The sequence below is a fragment of the Aspergillus puulaauensis genome, chromosome 5, assembly GCF_016861865.1.
Source record: "Aspergillus puulaauensis MK2 DNA, chromosome 5, nearly complete sequence".
In the NCBI taxonomy this organism is placed as follows: domain Eukaryota; kingdom Fungi; phylum Ascomycota; class Eurotiomycetes; order Eurotiales; family Aspergillaceae; genus Aspergillus; species Aspergillus puulaauensis.
The window spans coordinates 1754150-1771879 of NC_054861.1; the positions used below are offsets into that span (position 1 = coordinate 1754150).

Here is a 17730-nt window from a genome sequence, read left to right on the forward strand (position 1 = left end):
TAGTAGGCAGCGACCAGCACCATCAAAATCTAGCCTCCGGGCGCTTTGGAAAGTACCTCCAAAATCCATCGGCAGCCTGTTCCCGGGAATATTATTTCCTCACCCGACTGACTGGTGAAGACAAACGCAGTGGCCCTGGCACTTACTTTTAGTCCTAACCAGCTGCCAACCAACCATCTTCCATTTCCACCTTCCAGTCACCCTCCGTTTATCACCGCCACTTTGTCCACGCACGCGCACACTACTAAGGTATCTCCGTACTCGGACTGTCTGTCGGCCATGATTCATGAACTGAGTACAAATTGGGTGGAGCATAACTCACTGGCTCGGCAGCGATGCCAGCGAGTGGGTGGACGACTGTTTTGGAGAGCAGGAAGCAAAAAAAAAAACTAAAAACTTAAACCTCGGGCGTAAAAAAATTATGCTTTGGAACTTATCACAGGAACTATACTTCAAACAAGACAAGGCAAGGCAAAACGCCCTCCCTCAGCTTGACTCTGGTCTGTCGTAAAGTGAAACCCGCCACAGACAGCAACGTCATCAGATCAGTCATGGTTTGTTTGTAAAGCATCCAAGCAGTCAACTAACACTAACCACCTAGTCATACTTCTAGTCAGGAGAACCTAAACTAATTATCAGTCCACTTGTTTAACAGTGTATTTACTGACCTAGTTCAACTCCATCGTAAAAGAAATCATTCAAAAATACAAAAAAAAAAAAATAAGAGGACACACATCAAGCTGCTAAAAACAGTAAATTAATTAACTTCTGCACTTCCACTTCCACTTCACTTCGCAGAGTGCACTGACCAGGCTGGGCAAAACCAGGCCAGAAACGGTTGGAGGTCCGACTCCGGCTGGCTGTAGTCTGTTGTCTAACTTGCCGGCCACTCTTCCTACCTACTTCCTATCGCGGAGTGCCTACTTTCAGCCAATGCAATGGTATCAAATAATAGTACGATATGAATCCGGATACAGTATGTGAATATGTGAATGTGATAGAAGGCTGGACCTGACCCGACGACTCAGAGTCAGTCAGTCAGGAGTTGAATCCCAACTTCCAAGACCTGAGTACCCCCCGTTTCTTGCCCGATCTATTAATTTATTATTACCTAACGGGCGCTGGGCGAAGTCAGGGGATAGACTACTTTTTTTTTCTTTGGATGTGTTCTTTTCTTAGGCTGTCTTTGTCTTTCTTTGTCTTCCCATGGGTTTGAGGACTAGTGCTTCGGTTGTTCGAACTTCGAAGAACCTTAGGGGTGAATAGAAGTAATCACTTAGGCACTATCCATTCCTGATATCCGGTATAGGTCGACGTTGAATAATCGCGTTCTATATCAGTGTTCTAGTGGGTTTACTTTACTATCCAGTCTTCGCGGCATAAGTAGCCTAGGCAGATTCTCTCCTCCAACAAAGCAAAACATTACAATTCGCCTGAATATATGATGCTGTATCTGTCTGTGTATAGTTTTTATGGTAGATTGAATTATTTAATTTTGTTTCGTTCACTCGGTTGACTGTTTCCTGTTGATTGGAATTCGTAGTGTCCGAAGACTGAAGTATATATATTTGCCCTAATGATCTTGGAGAAGTTCCACAGCAAAACAGTTTAGTGTAGATAAAAATAATCTACAAAAAAATAGAATAAACCCTATTAAACAAACAAAAACAACGTAAAATCGCTTTCCGCTCCCTCATTAAACCCTAGGCCATTTTTATATACCTGCTCGCGAGCCGAATTGAATCATCGATGCTCAACTACCTATTAATGGGGCATCATCAATATGCCTCACCTCTCATCTACTTGTTGGGAATGATATCGGCACCTAAGTAATGCCTCACTCCTTCCTTATTAAGCTGTCATATATCACGCCTACGTAATTACAGGAAGGTGCAATGGCGCCTGGTTCCTTCCAACCTCCAAGTTCTAAGATTGGAAAGAGAACCCCCTCCAACTAACGAGAGACCCATCGCACCTTCTTATTTAGAAAAAAAACAGCACTCCACTGGTATCTATTGTGAGGAAGGTGCAATGGCGTCTGGCTCCTTCCAACCTCCAAGTCCTAAGATTGGAAAGAGCACCCCCTAACTGACGAGAGACCATCGCACCTTCTTATTCAGAAAAAAGCAACATTCCACTGGTATCTATTCTGAGGAAGGTGCGATGGGATGGCTGAGAGTGGCCGGGTTGGAAATGGAATGGGAAGGAGGCGCGGCCATCACCTGAGATATATACCTACCTACCTACCTTAATAGACGCCCTCAGCTTGTGAGCGGCATTAGTCCTCATTGCTAGTTAATCCACCTTGCTTTTGGTTAGGTATATCATATCGTATGTATACTGTAAATATATCCTCCCTCGTAAGGAGTACTTGCCCGTGGAGAAGTGATCTTGGTATAACTTTCTGGCAGGTCGGTAAGGGCCTGGGTGGGTAGCGAGTATATGGTAGATGTTATGCAATATAGCAGCGTTAATTTGAAATGGTATATATGTATGTATATATGTATGTATGTGTACATACAGATTGTTATTTATGCCCAGGGAGGACGAGGGCAAGTGGGTGACCGACGAGCTGTACATAGTTTGTATATTTGTATACAGACTCTGAGCTGGCCATGCATATCCTGATTCGGACGGAGTTAGATATCACAACTTGGATCTCGCTCATTCACCTCCAAGCGAGAGATACATGGAGTCAAGCAAGGATTGAATGAAGTGGTTTCCGAAAAAGACCTTCTTTCCTTGGAAATTTTGTAAATGATATAGACCTATAGTAGTATTAGTTTCCGACTATACCGGACACCGGAAGACTCATTCAAAGTATAAGATGCATTGGATTACAAGTCAAGACTTCACAGAGCAATATTATGTACGCGAGTCTTAATCCGTCCCTGGTTTGCTTGGTACATTGTTTGATGTCCTTCGCAGGCACTCAAACTTCAAAGCGACGCAAAAGGACCGAAAGGGAAGAGTGAAACGCAGACAGTTTGCTGCATGTTACCCCAGACGTGGCGATAATGTGGGGGAAATCAAAGAAAATCAGCCAGGGAAATGGCTAAGTCTGGTTGACTTTGGTGCGGTTGGGTTTGAAATTGTCTGTGGGGGTGGTTGTGGGCTGTGCCGGTGTTTGATGGTGAAAGCTGGGACGACGGTGATGGGGATGCAGCAGAAATCTGACCCGGTTCTTCGGCGTTGTTCTTTCTTAGTAGGCAGATAATCTACTGTAATATATTGCCGTTAATGGTGTTCTGCATGAAGCCTGGTCGGAAAGGCAATAGCTGAAGCATCGCAAACGCGGCAGTTCGAATTGGGAAACGAGGCAAGGAGGGAAGCGAGACGCATTGGAGTTGGGCATTTCATCATGTAACTGTAACCAGAGTTAACTTAGACATGTGGAAAAGTGATGTCTAAATATTGTTTCTTCTGCATTTTGTTGACCGGCTGTTTTAAACAACCTTGTTTACTGAAGGCTGAGACTTCCGGCCGGTTGCCTAATATTGATGATGGGTCTGAGATACGTGTATGGGTACACATCATTGCATTATCTTCTGGACAGGGAATGACATGCAATAGTTTGCCTCGTTTGGGTGGCATGCTGTGCTGAAGTGCCGGGCAAGACCTGAGACATGGCTGCAGTCGAGACTGCAATGTGATCTCGGAGCCTTGCATGGAGGGATGGGCGACAAGGGTTGCAACTCGGCGTGGATAGTCTCGTCGTTTGAATGGCCCAATTGATTTTGGCTTTTGCTATAAACTAAGCAAAGGATTGCATGCGTCGAATCAAAGCGGGACAAGCGGGATTGAGATGACTGCTCATACCTGACGCATATGACGCGTAAACAGGGAAGAGATGGAGCCCGTCCGGTCACAGCTCGCCTGTCTTGATGGCAGCGAAGCTCAGGTTATCTATTACAGCATTGAGTATGAGAAGCCGGGTTGCCAATAGAGGCTTTAAGGCTTGGGTATCAGCGGACAAATCGAGTTCAAGCTGGCCCTAGGCGCGGTGTTACGCCAACACTCCTGCACTAGACTTTCAACCAAAACAGTACGTAAGGCATTGTCTTGTCTGCGCCATTTGCACTGTTCAAACGGCGGTTTATAGTTCTCGGGGGCTATAACATTGTCGGTTGTTGATTTTGGACCTCTGGATGCGGCGGAGGTCAACTCGCAAGGACAGTGAGTCAATGTTTGTCCGCAGCCCGGAAAGCCAGCCGTGTCATGGGCATTTTGGGGGAAGACTCGGGTCTGTTAGGACCCAGACCTCAGACAATTATCGTGAATAAGATATCAGCAGACTCGGGTTCTGATACTAAGTTGTCAATCAACAGGTAAACACCGAGAAAACGCCGATCCAGGGCGAGGCGTATTCCAGCCTCGGGGCTTGTTCACGAGAACCGCCGGGATGGAATCAAACAGGCGCTGATGGTCGTCGGTGGATCTCGCAAAAGCTCCCCCGGATTTTATCGTGCGTTTTCTTGCAGAGCTCCCAAGGCCCAACCCAGGGGCCAGGCTGCTGGATGCTGCTGGTGGATGCGGAGGATCCCGGCGCCGCTTCGGGAAGGACCGTAGGGCAGAGGCTGACTCAGCACCGACACGACTCACGAGGCCTCGGTTGAGGCTCGGCATCCCGAATCTGGAAGTCGACGAGAACAGTCGGAGATTTGGAGAAGCACAACAACCCTCTCCTCATCCCCATTACGCTGCAGATTTGATCATTCTTGGAGATTGAAGGTCTTGGGCACTGAAAGCGTGACTCTAGATACCCATTGACAGCGGCTTTCGCCAGCACAGAGCATCCTGCTCGGATACGTCCCGGGTGCGTGCGCGTCTGGTGTCAGTGGACGGAGAAAAGGCCGAGACGAGAGTGCTTATTTTCTCCTCACTGAGAAGCCCATAAGGTCCAGTTCCCCTCACGAGGGCCGCTGATGGCTCCAGTTGTTGCTGAGCAGGCGCAAAGTGGATCCTCAGGCATCCACCGCCGGCAAAATTCCTCAGAAGATCTCGACTCGAGCCACACCGACGACCCAAAAACAGCTTAACAGGCGCTTCTATCGCAGCTGCCACGAAAAACCTTGATTTTTTATTTCTATTTTTTAATTGCTTGTGAATCATCATCACATTACTCACCCGCCGTCATTTGCTTTGACTCTTCATCCTCCAGACACCTCTCCTCTCCTTCCCATCCTCCCCCTCCCCTGTCCTTTGCGACTACAGCCTCACAATGGTTGGAAGTACGCTAGCTCTCCGGTCGAAGATGGCCTCGCCGTCCGCCATGCAATTGTCGTCGCTGTCGCGCAGGTCGCTCACGACGCGATCCCCCGTCCAGACCCTGCGCTCAAGACAATCCGTAACCCAGCAAGTCGCTCAGCGTGCTGCTCGTCGCCCTTACTCCGATGCTCCTCCAGCGGCCCCAGCTCCTAAGCCCCGGAAACGTTTTCGCTTCCTCCGCTGGACCTGGCGTCTGACTCTGTTGGCTGGTGTTGGTCTTGCCGGCCAGCTCGCTTACAGCGTCTACGACCAGCGTCATCCCATCGAGCAAGCCCAGCCCGACCCAAATAAGAAGACCCTTGTGGTCCTTGGTAAGTGGCCGCCGCGCATCGATTTTAGCGGCGTAAGCGTTGGTTTTAGGAATTCCGCCTAACCCGAATACTCATTAGGATCCGGATGGGGCTCTGTTTCTCTCCTCAAAAAGCTCGACACTGAAAACTACAATGTCGTCGTCATTTCGCCGCGAAACTACTTCCTTTTCACCCCGCTTCTGCCATCATGCACAACCGGTCAAGTCGAGCACCGTTCGATTATGGAGCCGATCCGAAGCATCCTCCGCCACAAGAAGGCCCATGTGAAGTTCTACGAAGCAGAAGCTACCAAGGTCGACTACGAGAAGCGCGTTGTCTACATTAGCGACGACTCGGAAATCAAGGGTGACATTTCTCACACCGAGGTTCCCTTCGATATGCTTGTCATGGGTGTTGGTGCTGAGAACGCTACCTTCGGTGCGTTAATGACTTTGATTTATTTATGAGAAACCTTCCAACTAACCGCTTATAACAGGTATCAAGGGTGTTAAGGAGAACTCCTGCTTCCTGAAGGAAGTTGGAGATGCCCAGAAGATTCGCAAGCGCATCATGGACTGCGTCGAGACCGCTATGTTCAAGGACCAATCTGACGAGGAGATCAAGCGTCTCTTGCACATGGTTGTTGTTGGTGGTGGCCCGACCGGTGTTGAGTTCGCTGGTGAGCTTCAGGACTTCTTCGAGCAAGACCTCAGGAAGTGGGTTCCTGATATCCAGGAGAACTTCCGTGTGACTCTTGTGGAAGCTCTACCCAATGTTCTTCCTATGTTCTCTAAGCAGCTGATCGACTACACCGAATCGACCTTCAAGGAGGAGTCCATTACTATCCGTACCAAGACGATGGTTAAGAACGTTACCGACAAGTTCATCGAAGCTGAGGTTACCAAGCCCGATGGAACCAAGGAGCTTGAGACTATCCCCTACGGATTGCTCGTCTGGGCTACTGGTAACGCCCTCCGCCCTATTGTTCGCGACCTCATGAGCCAGCTCCCCGCTCAGAAGAACTCTCGCCGTGGTCTTGCTGTCAATGAATACCTAGTCGTGAACGGCACCGAGAACGTTTGGGCCGTTGGAGACTGCGCCATCACCAACTACGCTCCTACTGCCCAGGTTGCTAGTCAGGAGGGTGCTTTCCTCGCCCGTCTCTTCAACACCATGGCCAAGACCGACGGCATCGAGAAGGAGCTCCAGCAGCTCTCCGACGCCCAGTCCGCTGCCAAGGACGAGGAGAGCCGCAACCGCATCTTTGACGAAATTCGTGAAAACCAGCGACAGCTGCGAAGAACCAAGCAGATTGGTCCCTTCCAGTACTCCCACCAGGGAAGTCTGGCTTACATCGGAAAGGAGCGTGCGGTTGCAGACATCAGCTGGCTGAGTGGCAACATTGCAAGTGGTGGAACTATGACCTACCTCTTCTGGCGTAGTGCTTATCTGAGCATGTGCTTCAGCAGTAAGTATCCTTTTTCTCAAACGCGTCGGATCGAGCATTGAACTAACACGGCATTTTAATCTAGCACGGAACCGTGTCCTGGTCACTGTTGACTGGATCAAGGCCAGACTGTTTGGCCGTGACGTGTCTCGCGAGTAAACCACCCTTGCTGCTTCCAGTGTGAGGTGGATGCTAGGAACCGTGTACAACAACAATAGACATGCCCATACCCTATGATATTCCAAGCGCAACACATTTCCTTCCGAAATCTTACCCCACATCTCGTCTGCTCAACCTAATGCCATCTCCACGACCTTTTTTCAGCGAACCGAGCTTCCCGCGCGGTTCTTGTCTTGATATCCCGATCCTAACCCATAATCCTTGTTCTCGTCATCAGAACATTTGATGTTTTGTGCCAATAAGGCACGCGTCCCAAAAATCGCCGTCGAGAATTCGGAGTTTAACTCGTTCCTTTTTCTCTTTTTTTCGTTTTTTATTTTAATTTCTTCCTCGTGTATCATTGGATAGACTACTAGTTGTCGGGTTTCGCGCATAGACTTGTATTTCTTCTTTCTTCTGTTTTCTTTTGTTTATTATAGTTTGGTGTCATCCAGATTAATAACGTATTTCCTTTCTGTTTCAATATCACCTACTACTTAGTACTTAGCGCTTACTATCTTCTCTCATTGCACTGTATTTTCTACTTCATTTGTATGTGTAGTAGCTGGCTAGTATTGATAACGACTGACACCTGACTATCAATCCCTTTCTTATATCCAAATGTCATAGAAATGTGATCGACCAGGTTTTTGTCTCGGTTTCCATTGTCCGAAAATTCCTTGGACTACCCGGTTTGAGACTTGAGCCAATTCGGAATCACCACCGATTCGCAAGCAATCGGGCGGACCAACTAACTTATGGATTACGGTTCCCGGGCAAGACGGAATAGAAATCGCGGCGTTGAGGAATAGAGGAAGAAGAACTAGAACTAGTACGGCACATTTTCCCTTTCATTTCAAAATCTATGTGGAGTAACTAAAGCTGAGGTGGGGGGGTTGCACATGTGGAGAAGAGAGAAACACGCTGTAATTAACGCCATCCCGGGGTTATTGGGGCGAGTAAATGACTATGAACAAACAGGATGGGGATCTTCTCGATTCTGGTGTACACAGAGAGGGATGGATGGTGGGGGCTGCAGATCTGGGTTTTTGGGTGCCGAGAGAAGATGTATGTCAGGTGGATATTGCTAACAATTCATGGATGAGAATGGGATATTAGTAGTATAAGGGTTTGTGTACAATCAATCAACCATGCATGTGAACATTGGATTAGAAGATATTCCAACCGCGACTCCTCTGGTCCTTCCCTGGTAACGGACGTTCGGAACTCCTTAGCTTGCCGCGGCCATCAAGCTGCCGGATGCCCTCTATTTTCTGGAGTGCGAGTTCGAGGAGTTCCTTCTTCTTGATGACGTCGAGGTGTCTTCGGATGCGGGGATCCTCGCGCGCGAACCGCTCTACCTCTGCGTCTGAGAGGTGGCGGCCTAGTCGCACGTCTAGCTCGCGCGGGAAGTTGTAGTAGAATTCTGAGAGGAGCTCGACGTTTAGGAAGAGCACGGCGGTTGATGTGAGCTTGTCAGCTACGACGTCCAGGAAGACTTCAGGGCAGTAGTATTTGTTCTTCTGCGAGGCGCATTGCTTCGAGCGGACGGCCATCAATCTCATCTTGATGATGTCGGCACGGTCGCGGAGGAAGGCACCTTCTCGGCCTGTAATCAAGTTAGTCAACTATAAAACGGTGGATGGGTACGTAAAAGTGAACGAACCTCGATCTAGAAGGGATGAGCTGAAGCCTCCCGCACCAGCAGAGCCATCTCCTTCAAGGACGACTTCCCCTTTCCTGACTTTGTCGATGAACGACATGACGTCTCGGAGTTTCCTCTTCCCAACAATGTCTTCAGCCCGCTTCAGGGCCGTCTCGCAGGCTTTGAGCTCCTCTCTCAAAGTTTTACTGACATTTTCCCGGCCCTTGAACCATTCAGGATCCTCAACTTCGATCTCGAACTTGTATGGTTTGATGCAGTTCTCAACTTGGTCGCTGGTGCTGAAGAACCGGTCATTGAGAATACTCGTGCACGCATCTCCGATCTGTTTTTGAGCGTAAGGATGAGCGGCGAAAGTAGAGCTGGACAATAGCCGCTCAACATGGCCTTGAATCGCGTTTGCCACAACGGTTGTAGCCAATCGACCAATGCCGAGTTTTGTCAGCGATGAGGTCGAAGCATCGAGCTTACGGTGCCAGTATAGCGACTCAGGGTCGGCCTTGGGAAGGTCACTGAGAGGATCCAGCTCGGCCATCGGCGGTGACAGATCGTCGATGGGCCGGTTCCAATACCTCTGGGCAAGAATGTCCATCACGCGCTGGTCCAATTCGGCCTTCAGCATTTCCCGGACCTGAGGGCGGCCAAAGTTCTCAGCAAACGCTTTGAATGAATGCTTGAAGCCATCAAGGCTTTCGGCAAGATATGACTCTGCGCTAAGTGGTCGATCATTATACTGGACCTTGAACTCATATGTGGCTTCCTCCAGCTCTTGACTAATGGCGTCCCTAGTACCTGCTAGGCTTGATGCCATCGTTTGTTCAAGAACGTGCATGAGCTTCTTTTGTAGAGTTGACACGCCGACAGAAACGCCAGCCTCAGCGCCAAATTCAGTTGGATGTGCCGAGAAGTATGCGTTCTCATTTCGAAGGATGGCGCTCGTGATATTCCCGCTTCCCCGGGAAAACAGGGCAGTCGTTTGCGGAATCCGAGAAACAACACCAACGTACCCAAGGCGCAAAGGGTATTTCTTATCTGAGAGGACATTGAAGCCTCGTTCTGGGTCGACAAGGTCCATCTTTGTGATTACACCAATCGTTCTTTCGCCCCTGGGGTCGACCCGGCGACTTGCGCGTAAAGCGGTCGAGTTGGCCAAATCAACGTCTGCCGCCGAGATGGCGAGGATAACATTCGGTGTTTGAATATACTTGTCACAGAGATCGGCTATCTTTTGCTTCAACTCTGGCGGTTGATCATGCCCCGCCACCTGGATGTATCCGGGAAGATCAATAAGAGATAGGTCGGGAACGTTGGGAGAGTAGATTTGGAGCTGGATCGGGTCGTCTGAAACGCAATCCTTCTCGGGAACAGCTAGGTTTAGATCGGTCAACGTCCGTTGAATCTGCGAGAAATCGGTAATCTTTCCAAGTCCGAGGGCTGGGAATTCTCCATATTCCGCTTGTGCATTTGGTGTGTTGACAAGGGTAAGTTCAATGGGACGTCGAGTGACCATATTCGAGCCCTTTGGAAGGAACTCATGCCCAACTATAGCTTCAAGAACAGAGCTCTTCCCAGAAGACTGCGAGCCGATGACCACGATGGAGGGGAGGCTCAAGGTGCCAGACTGTCCGACCGTTTGAAGGATATTCCTGATTTCGATCATCTTCCGCGTAAGCAGCATCATTTGATCATTCTCCGCATCCTTTCTAGCCGCATTCTCCTCGTCTTCCTGCTCATACCCAAAGACAGACCCAACAGCAGCACCCGTAGCAGCCGCACCCGCTCGGCTCTCTTTCGGCGATTGCCCACCGCCACCACCACCGCCGCCAGACGATCCATCACCCTGCGAATCCTGGTCGAAGCGTAGTATTTTCTGCAACCACTCTGGAGCTTCGATATCTTCCGTAGATTTTTGCCAACCCCGTTGTGTCTGGTCGGCCACACTCTGCAACCCCTGAAACAGTCCCGACGCAGCATCACCCGCTGACTCCGCGCCGCGTTTAAATACGTCTATTGCATAATTTCCTGCCTCTATAAACATTACAAATGTTAGCTCGCCAAATCCCTCGAGGTATGGACTTCAATGACATACGCGTAGCTTGATACTGGAAATAAGCCATCCCAGCTACCATGGCACCGCCAAACATCGCAGGTATTCTCAAGAGCTTCATCGCGAGCTTCGGAAAAACACGGGCGAACGATATCGCCCGCACAGCAGGCACATTGTTATGAATCGAGTTCGCTCCTATAGGCCACGCCCGACCGCGCAGCGCTGCACCCCCCTCAACTCGTAGAAGGCCACCGGTCCTTGCGCCGGCGTTATGGACATGGCGGGCTAGAAGACCCGTCCGCAAGAGCGGAACAAGACGATGGGAGAGGATCCTCCCGCTCATGGTTCTTGCAGACTCATACACGTCACGTAGGGTAGGTCGAGCAGATGGTTGTCATCTCCAGGCTTCCCGCCGCGGTTGTTGATCAGGTTGTTTGATTTGGCAGGCGATGAATAATGAGGAGAACGTCATTATTCTTGCCGGCGATCGAGAACCAGAAGTTGGGCTTGGGCGGGCTGCGATCCCGTGACCTGCGCGAGTCGCCGCTTGGTCGCCCGTATTTTTGTGAAATGAGTCACGTGTGGCGTATGAACTGACGTGATTATTGTTGTTGGACAAAAAGCAAAACAGGGGTAAAATTTTCTTGTTGCTAGAAATATTCTTTTGGATGATTACTTTTGTGGCTCTTTAATTGAGGGTCTTCTGAACCAGGTTGCTGTCTGGATTGAGGATTCTTTGTTTGCAGTGACAGCTGATCCTGTGCCTTCACCGGCTGTGACCGCCGAATTGGATAACTGGACCTCGAGCTGCTTGAGCATTTCTCTTCACCGGCATTGTGTTGAGCTACTTCTATATATCGAGACTGTTTATAAATATAAATCAAACACAACCAGAAGACTATGTGTCGTTTGTTAGTGAGTCATTCCAATCATCCATTCGCAGACCAGTGTCTAACCTCTCTATCAGGTATACAAGGGCAGCCATGAGATCCGTCTCAGCAAGCTCATCACAGAGCCCAGCCATTCAATCTTAACACAGTCCTACGACTCCCGCTTGAGACTTGTAAGCCTGCAGCCCAGCACCAACTTGACTGTCTCAACAATTGCACCCCACCCCATGGCACTCGACATCTCTTCTCTCTTTCGACACTCACACTCCTCTTCTTTCTCTTATTAACAATCGAAAACAGGACAACCGCCGCCCCGTAAACGGCGACGGCTTCGGTGTAGGCTTCTACACCGACCCAAAACTCGGCCCAGAGCCCTGCATATTCACATCAACCATACCCGCCTGGAACTGCGAGAACCTCGAGCGTCTCGCCACAAAGACATGCTCGAATCTCATCTTCGCGCACGTGCGCGCAACAACAGAAGGAACCCTCTCCGACACAAACTGCCACCCATTCCAGCACAACACCCTCATGTGGATGCACAACGGCGGCATCGGCGGCTGGCACTACATCAAGCGCGCCCTCGCCGACTCACTAGCCGACAAGTGGTATCTCGGCGTGAAGGGCGGGACGGACAGCGAGTGGGCCTTCGCGCTGTATCTGGACCTCCTCGCGAAAGAGGGCGTTGATCCGAGCTCTGATCCTGGTCCTGAAGGGTTCGGGCAGGCACTGTTGCGCCGGGTGATGGTGAAGACGATAGCGAAGATTAATGAGTTTATCCGTGATATCCCGAACAGGCATAATGTGCCAGAGGGGTTGGAGACCCGCAGTCTATTGAATTTTGCGGTTACGGATGGCCATACGGTTGTTTGTACGCGGTATATTAGTAGCAAGACAGACGAGCCTGCGAGTCTATATTTCTCGTCTGGCACGAAGTGGAAGGAGGGCAAGGTGAAGGGCCATTTCAAGATGGAGAGGCATGATAAGGGCGCCGATATTGTGTTGGTTGCCAGTGAACCGATTACGTTTGAGAGACGTGAGTTACTATTTCTCCCCCCCCAAAAAAAGTTCCAAAATATGGCGGACGTTCATTGCATGATACTGACGAATTTAGATAACTGGGTCTCTGTCCCAGCCAACTCAGTCGTCACGATCCACAAGCAAACAGTCCTTCTGCATCCAATCCTGGACGAGTTCTACAGCGAAGACTTGAACCACGACCGTTCGTCTTGTTATGCCGTTTCAAAGGGTCTTGTTAGCACAGCGCCAGGGACTACCGTACAGCCGCAGGGCATCGATGCAGCTGCTACGCCTGATATAAGGGTTAGCGCTCCCGGGCTTGAGCCGGAGACTAATGGGGGGATGCCGAAGAGTCAGCTCGCGGCAGCGAACCAGTTTGCGTTGTCGCACTAATAGACAGATTTTGTGCGCGGTTTGGTAGTATTGGCGCTCATGCGGAGTCACGGGCGTTGGAATTGGGATAATAGCGTTCAAGGCTACTTTGTTGGATCTCTTATTGTTATTATATAAGTTGGCATACGACTCATTGGTGGATAGGGTTATAAAAATGCATTATTCTAGGTCATTTGTCGTCCCCCGTTATATTAGCATGCTTGAAGTACTTCATGCCTACCCACGCAATAATAACCCACACCCAAGACATGACCGCCGTTAATATAATGAGGGCAGGGTAATAACCAACAATGGGAAGGGTAGGATCATCCTCCAGCTCAGGGGGTGCATAAGGGGTCTCTCCGACGTCCCAAGCCCAGCTCCAGACGCCAAAGCAGCTTCCCATCCCCACAACAAAAACCAACCAGGTCACTATCAAAATAATATATCCCCACCACTCTGTCTCGGAATAGTCCCAGCCCATCGTCTCCTGGCTGCCAGTGATGTCGACTGCATGCGTTGCGAGAGGTGATTTGGCGCGATGGGCAGCCCCATACTCTGAATCCGCCTGCAGTGCGTAATAAGAATCCGAACTCGACGCGGGAGTCGGAAGCAGTAAACCGGCAGTGCCACTATTGCTTGAGGTATTCGAGGAACTGTGGAACGCCGCCGCCCCAGTGCCCTTCCTTGGAGGGAAAGAGACGATATCTTCATCATCGGTGGTAACATCTTCAGCGAGGTCATTTTCTTTGGGTTGGATAGGCTGAAGATGCGGCGACACCGAAGTAGAAGCCTTCCGACCCCGTTGCGGCGCGTCCATCAGGGCCCAGGTAGATGGGGCCTTACTCTCTCCTAACCCCTCCCTCCCCGGCGTTTGGCTAGTTATAAATCCATCACTCGGCGAGACCGGGTCGCCAAAACTTCGTATCCGACTGCGCGTAGGTATAGGTGGTGGCACCAGTTGTTGTTGCTGCTGCTGGTCGGCAACGTCCTCACGAGCAACATCCACGGGCGGCCTGCTGCCCTTCTTGTCTCGATAATCAAACCGCGTGCCCAGTAAAGCCGTCTTCCTCAGCGACCCTCTCCTCCTGCGAGTCCTTCTATGTTGTAGCGCGGTCGACATGGCGGCCCTTCCCCCTCGCAACCCGGGACCGAGATCATCGCGGTCGTCGTCTGCTTCGAGGTTGGAGCGTGCGCGGTCCGAGGGATTTTGGTTGGCCTGCATCATACGTAGGAACGAAAGTCGTGAGAACAATGAGCCAGAGGAACTGCGCTTGTGTCCACTGCTTGCGCTTTCGGAGCGCGGTCGGCCTGGGAGCTGGTCGTGATCCTCATTGTTGAGGGACGGTGCCGCGGCCTTAGAGTTGGTTGCATCTTCCATTGACCGGGTGGCCTTGAGGCGGTTTCTGTGGGTCCATCCACATTTGATATTCGCCAGTAGTAGTATAAGATGGGTCGCGGACTCGCGTGGAGCTTCGGCTTCCTTTTTTTTTTTTCGGATCGTGAAGATGTCAGGGGCAAAATAGGAGGGAGGTCTGGAGGCGGTCACCCGTGGCTTCCCCGACTACGTCAAACAAGGGCGGACCAGCCGAGTGTTTATGTTCCAACAACAACCATTTACTTGATATTTGCCGTCCTTTGGGAATAATTATGGTGAAGTATGCAGATGGAATATCTCACAAGACCAAACGAGATAACTAATCTGGAATGGTTGGATGTATACTCCAGAGACACAAGAAAATCATAGAAGATCTAAACGTTTATCATGAAGGAAAAGATGCAACACGAGAAGAAATCTTGAATCGCTAGTTAAGAAGATAGAAAGCCCAGGAAAAGAAAAGAGAGCGCTATCACACAGGAGTCCCGGAGTGACAAGAGGAATAACAGGTCTTTCCAAGACCACCTGTACATACGAAAGAAATAATACGATACAGTTTTGAAAGACAATTTAATCAGATACAGGGGTCCAAAACGGGCTCAGCCATGGTGTGGAACAGAAGGAAGTACTTTTAGTTTATTCCGCAGGACGCTTGAATCCGAAGCCCAAGAAGCTTAGCTCTGATCGAAGTAGTGCAGTATCGTTCAGTTTCAAAGAAAGAGCAGAGGGAATTTGGCTCAACAATGTGGACTTGGGGTATTGGTGCACGAGAACACACAGATTTCATATTTCAGAAAACACGACAATTCAAGAATGGGATATGGCGCTCGGAGATCCAGTTGGCAGTCATCAAGAAGCACAAGCACAGATAGCAGAAACGGTCAACTCAAGATATGGCAGTTGTCGAATAGAGGAAAAAAGATGGCAATTAGAAAGTGAGCGGAGAAGAGAAAAGGAATAAAAAAAGATGTCGCTGCCACGTTATGAAGATGTGGTAGGACACGGTTTGATGCCAAAGGTCAGCGGATGGGCGACAGGTTTACGCTTGGTAACCGCCAAAGCCATTTCCGAAATTAGCGTTGTTCGGCTGGTTCCAACCAGCGTTGGGCGTGGCTTGTCCACGACCATAGCCGGCGTTGCCTGGGACCTGGCCGAAGCCCTGCTGAGCCATTTGTGGCTGCTCCCAGCCCCTTCCAGCTCCTGCTGGTCCTATCGTGGGAATTAGTCATGGGTCGAAGAATAAAAGCAACAAGGAGAGTAGGGAACAATATTTACCTTGAGGAGTCATGGGACCCCCAGGGCCACCATATTGCGGGAAGAACGGACCTGGGCTGGAGTTGAAGGGCGAGTTCCCCTGTTGACCAGAGAAATTGTCGAACTGGCCGGTAGGAGGACGATCCTTACCCCACTTTTTTTTTTTAAAAAAAAATAGTTAATTGATAGAACCTAAAGTTGAACGTGGTTGGAAATAATACGTACGCTGCACTTCAGGGGGCGCCCGTTGACATTATAGCCGTTGAGCTGGCAGATGGCCATAGCCGCATTTTCATGGCTGTCCATCTTGATGAATGCAAATCCTCTATCGGCTTGCATACGGGTTTCGACGACGTAGCCAAAGTTTTGGAAGAGGGGAACGATATCGCCCTGCGAGGTGTAAGGGGTGAGATTGCCAACATAGCATGTAGTCTGCCACTGCGGGGTCTGCTGGACAACCATGTCGTAGCTTTGAATGCCATGAGTAGGAAAGTGGTGATGACCAAAAGGAGTGGTTGGTGTCATTCCCATTGCTGCCATTGCCTGCTGCTGGGAAATGGAAGGCTGCCCCTTTTGATTAGCCCAGTTGCAGCGGATGGCGCGAGAACCGAGCCATTCGCCATCCATCGAGCTCAACGCCTTGTCAGCGTCTCCACGGTCACGGAACGCGACGAAACCATAGCCACGGGAGCGGCCAGTCTTCATGTCCCACATAACGCGAGCCTCGGAAACCGAACCAAAGGCAGAGAAGGCCTGTAGGAGAATCTCGTCGTTGACCTCATTGCTCAAATCACCGACGAAGATGTGGAAATGGTTCGAGGTGTCCTCCTTGTTAGTGGAATTCGACTGGTATGCCCAATTCACGCGAATTTCCTATAACAAGTGTTAGAAGCGGGTTCAGAGGGATGACGGAAAGGGGTTCCACGAGGCTCGTGTTTGCGCATACCGACTGATGGATTCGACGTCCGTTGAGCGTTTGCATTGCCCGCTCGGCGGCACCGGGGTCATCGAACTCAACAAAACCGTAGTTGGCGCCCTTATTATTAAATTGTTCGCATTAACAATGAGTTTTGAGTTTAGAGTGGGGTTAAACTCAACGGTTTAAAAGGCGATCGAACTCACATTCTTGTCGGGGATAATCTTGACGCTGATGACATGTCCAGTGGTCTCAAAGATTTGTTTCAGGATATCTTCCGTCACCCGCGGGTCGAGGCCTCCGACGTAAAGAGCCCTCTTGTTTGGTTCAGGGGCAGCCCGGCGCACATATCCGCCGGCGCTGGTCGGGGACACCATGCCTCCAGACATCGGAGAGGTAATAGCGGTCGGAATAGGGTTGGTGTTCTGGGGGATAATCACGGGCGGGCGAGGAGGCGGCGGCATGTGAGAGGGGTTGGTTTGGCCATTTCCCTGGGGCGCATCGTACTGTTGATTCGACGCAGCAGTCGAAGCTTGTGGTTGATGGGAGGCCGGAGTCGAAGCAGACACGTTATCCGCCATTGTTGCTGGGGGAGGAGGGTGGCAAGTTTTGCGATGTACAGAAGCTGGTTAGAATTCACAGAATGAAGGAACAAGCTGGAAGTGATAGCAGCGTTTGTCTAGGTAATGGAGTGATATTGCAATCGTCTGTGACGGGACGAAGCAGGGTGTTACGCTGAGACTGGTTTGGTTTGGTCGTGCTCGAAGGCGGAAAAAAGCGACGCGGGGATGGAGGCACCCAAGCAGAGAGGGGACAGAAAGGAAACGAGGAGAGAAGGGCGACTCGAGAAAGACAAAAAGCAAAGAGGTGAGAAGGGAAGAAAGAAAAAAACGCTAGATCATACAATCAAGCAGCAAACAGAGGTCGAGAAGGAAAAAAGACGGTGACAAGTCGAGGGGATGGTGGAAAGCTTTGTGATGGATGAGGGCGCTAAGTGGAATCCTGGCTCCTCCAGCCTGCCAGGAC

At 50.3% G+C, this 17730-nt stretch overlaps 5 protein-coding genes across 5 annotated transcripts; 2 read left to right on the forward strand and 3 right to left on the reverse strand.

Moving 5' to 3' along the window:
• Positions 1-5221: 5221 nt before the first annotated feature.
• On the forward strand, positions 5222-7164 carry NDE1_1 (alternative NADH-dehydrogenase; the record flags this gene model as incomplete). Its single annotated transcript, XM_041705697.1, has 4 exons — positions 5222-5579; positions 5658-5996; positions 6055-7026; positions 7091-7164. 4 exons carry the CDS (start codon positions 5222-5224, stop codon positions 7162-7164), a joined length of 1743 nt encoding a protein of 580 aa, XP_041558157.1.
• A 1169-nt stretch (positions 7165-8333) lies between these two features.
• MGM1 (dynamin-related GTPase MGM1) lies at positions 8334-11217 on the reverse strand (the record flags this gene model as incomplete). The annotated part of the gene is made up of 3 exons (XM_041705698.1): positions 8334-8773; positions 8831-10855; positions 10917-11217. The coding sequence occupies 3 exons, from the start codon at positions 11215-11217 to the stop codon at positions 8334-8336; spliced, it is 2766 nt and encodes a 921-aa protein (XP_041558158.1).
• Positions 11218-11774: 557 nt separating this feature from the next.
• APUU_50676S (glutamine amidotransferase subunit DUG3) lies at positions 11775-13177 on the forward strand (the record flags this gene model as incomplete). The annotated part of the gene is made up of 4 exons (XM_041705699.1): positions 11775-11789; positions 11842-11937; positions 12065-12800; positions 12879-13177. 4 exons carry the CDS (start codon positions 11775-11777, stop codon positions 13175-13177), a joined length of 1146 nt encoding a protein of 381 aa, XP_041558159.1.
• Positions 13178-13346: 169 nt separating this feature from the next.
• On the reverse strand, positions 13347-14537 carry APUU_50677A (PIG-Y family protein; the record flags this gene model as incomplete). Its single annotated transcript, XM_041705700.1, has 1 exon — positions 13347-14537. The coding sequence occupies one exon, from the start codon at positions 14535-14537 to the stop codon at positions 13347-13349; it is 1191 nt and encodes a 396-aa protein (XP_041558160.1).
• A 1036-nt stretch (positions 14538-15573) lies between these two features.
• Positions 15574-17285, reverse strand: APUU_50678A (nuclear and cytoplasmic polyadenylated RNA-binding protein pub1; the record flags this gene model as incomplete). Its single annotated transcript, XM_041705701.1, has 5 exons — positions 15574-15743; positions 15810-15942; positions 16014-16661; positions 16735-16824; positions 16911-17285. 5 exons carry the CDS (start codon positions 17283-17285, stop codon positions 15574-15576), a joined length of 1416 nt encoding a protein of 471 aa, XP_041558161.1.
• Between the last annotated feature and the right edge of the window lie 445 nt (positions 17286-17730).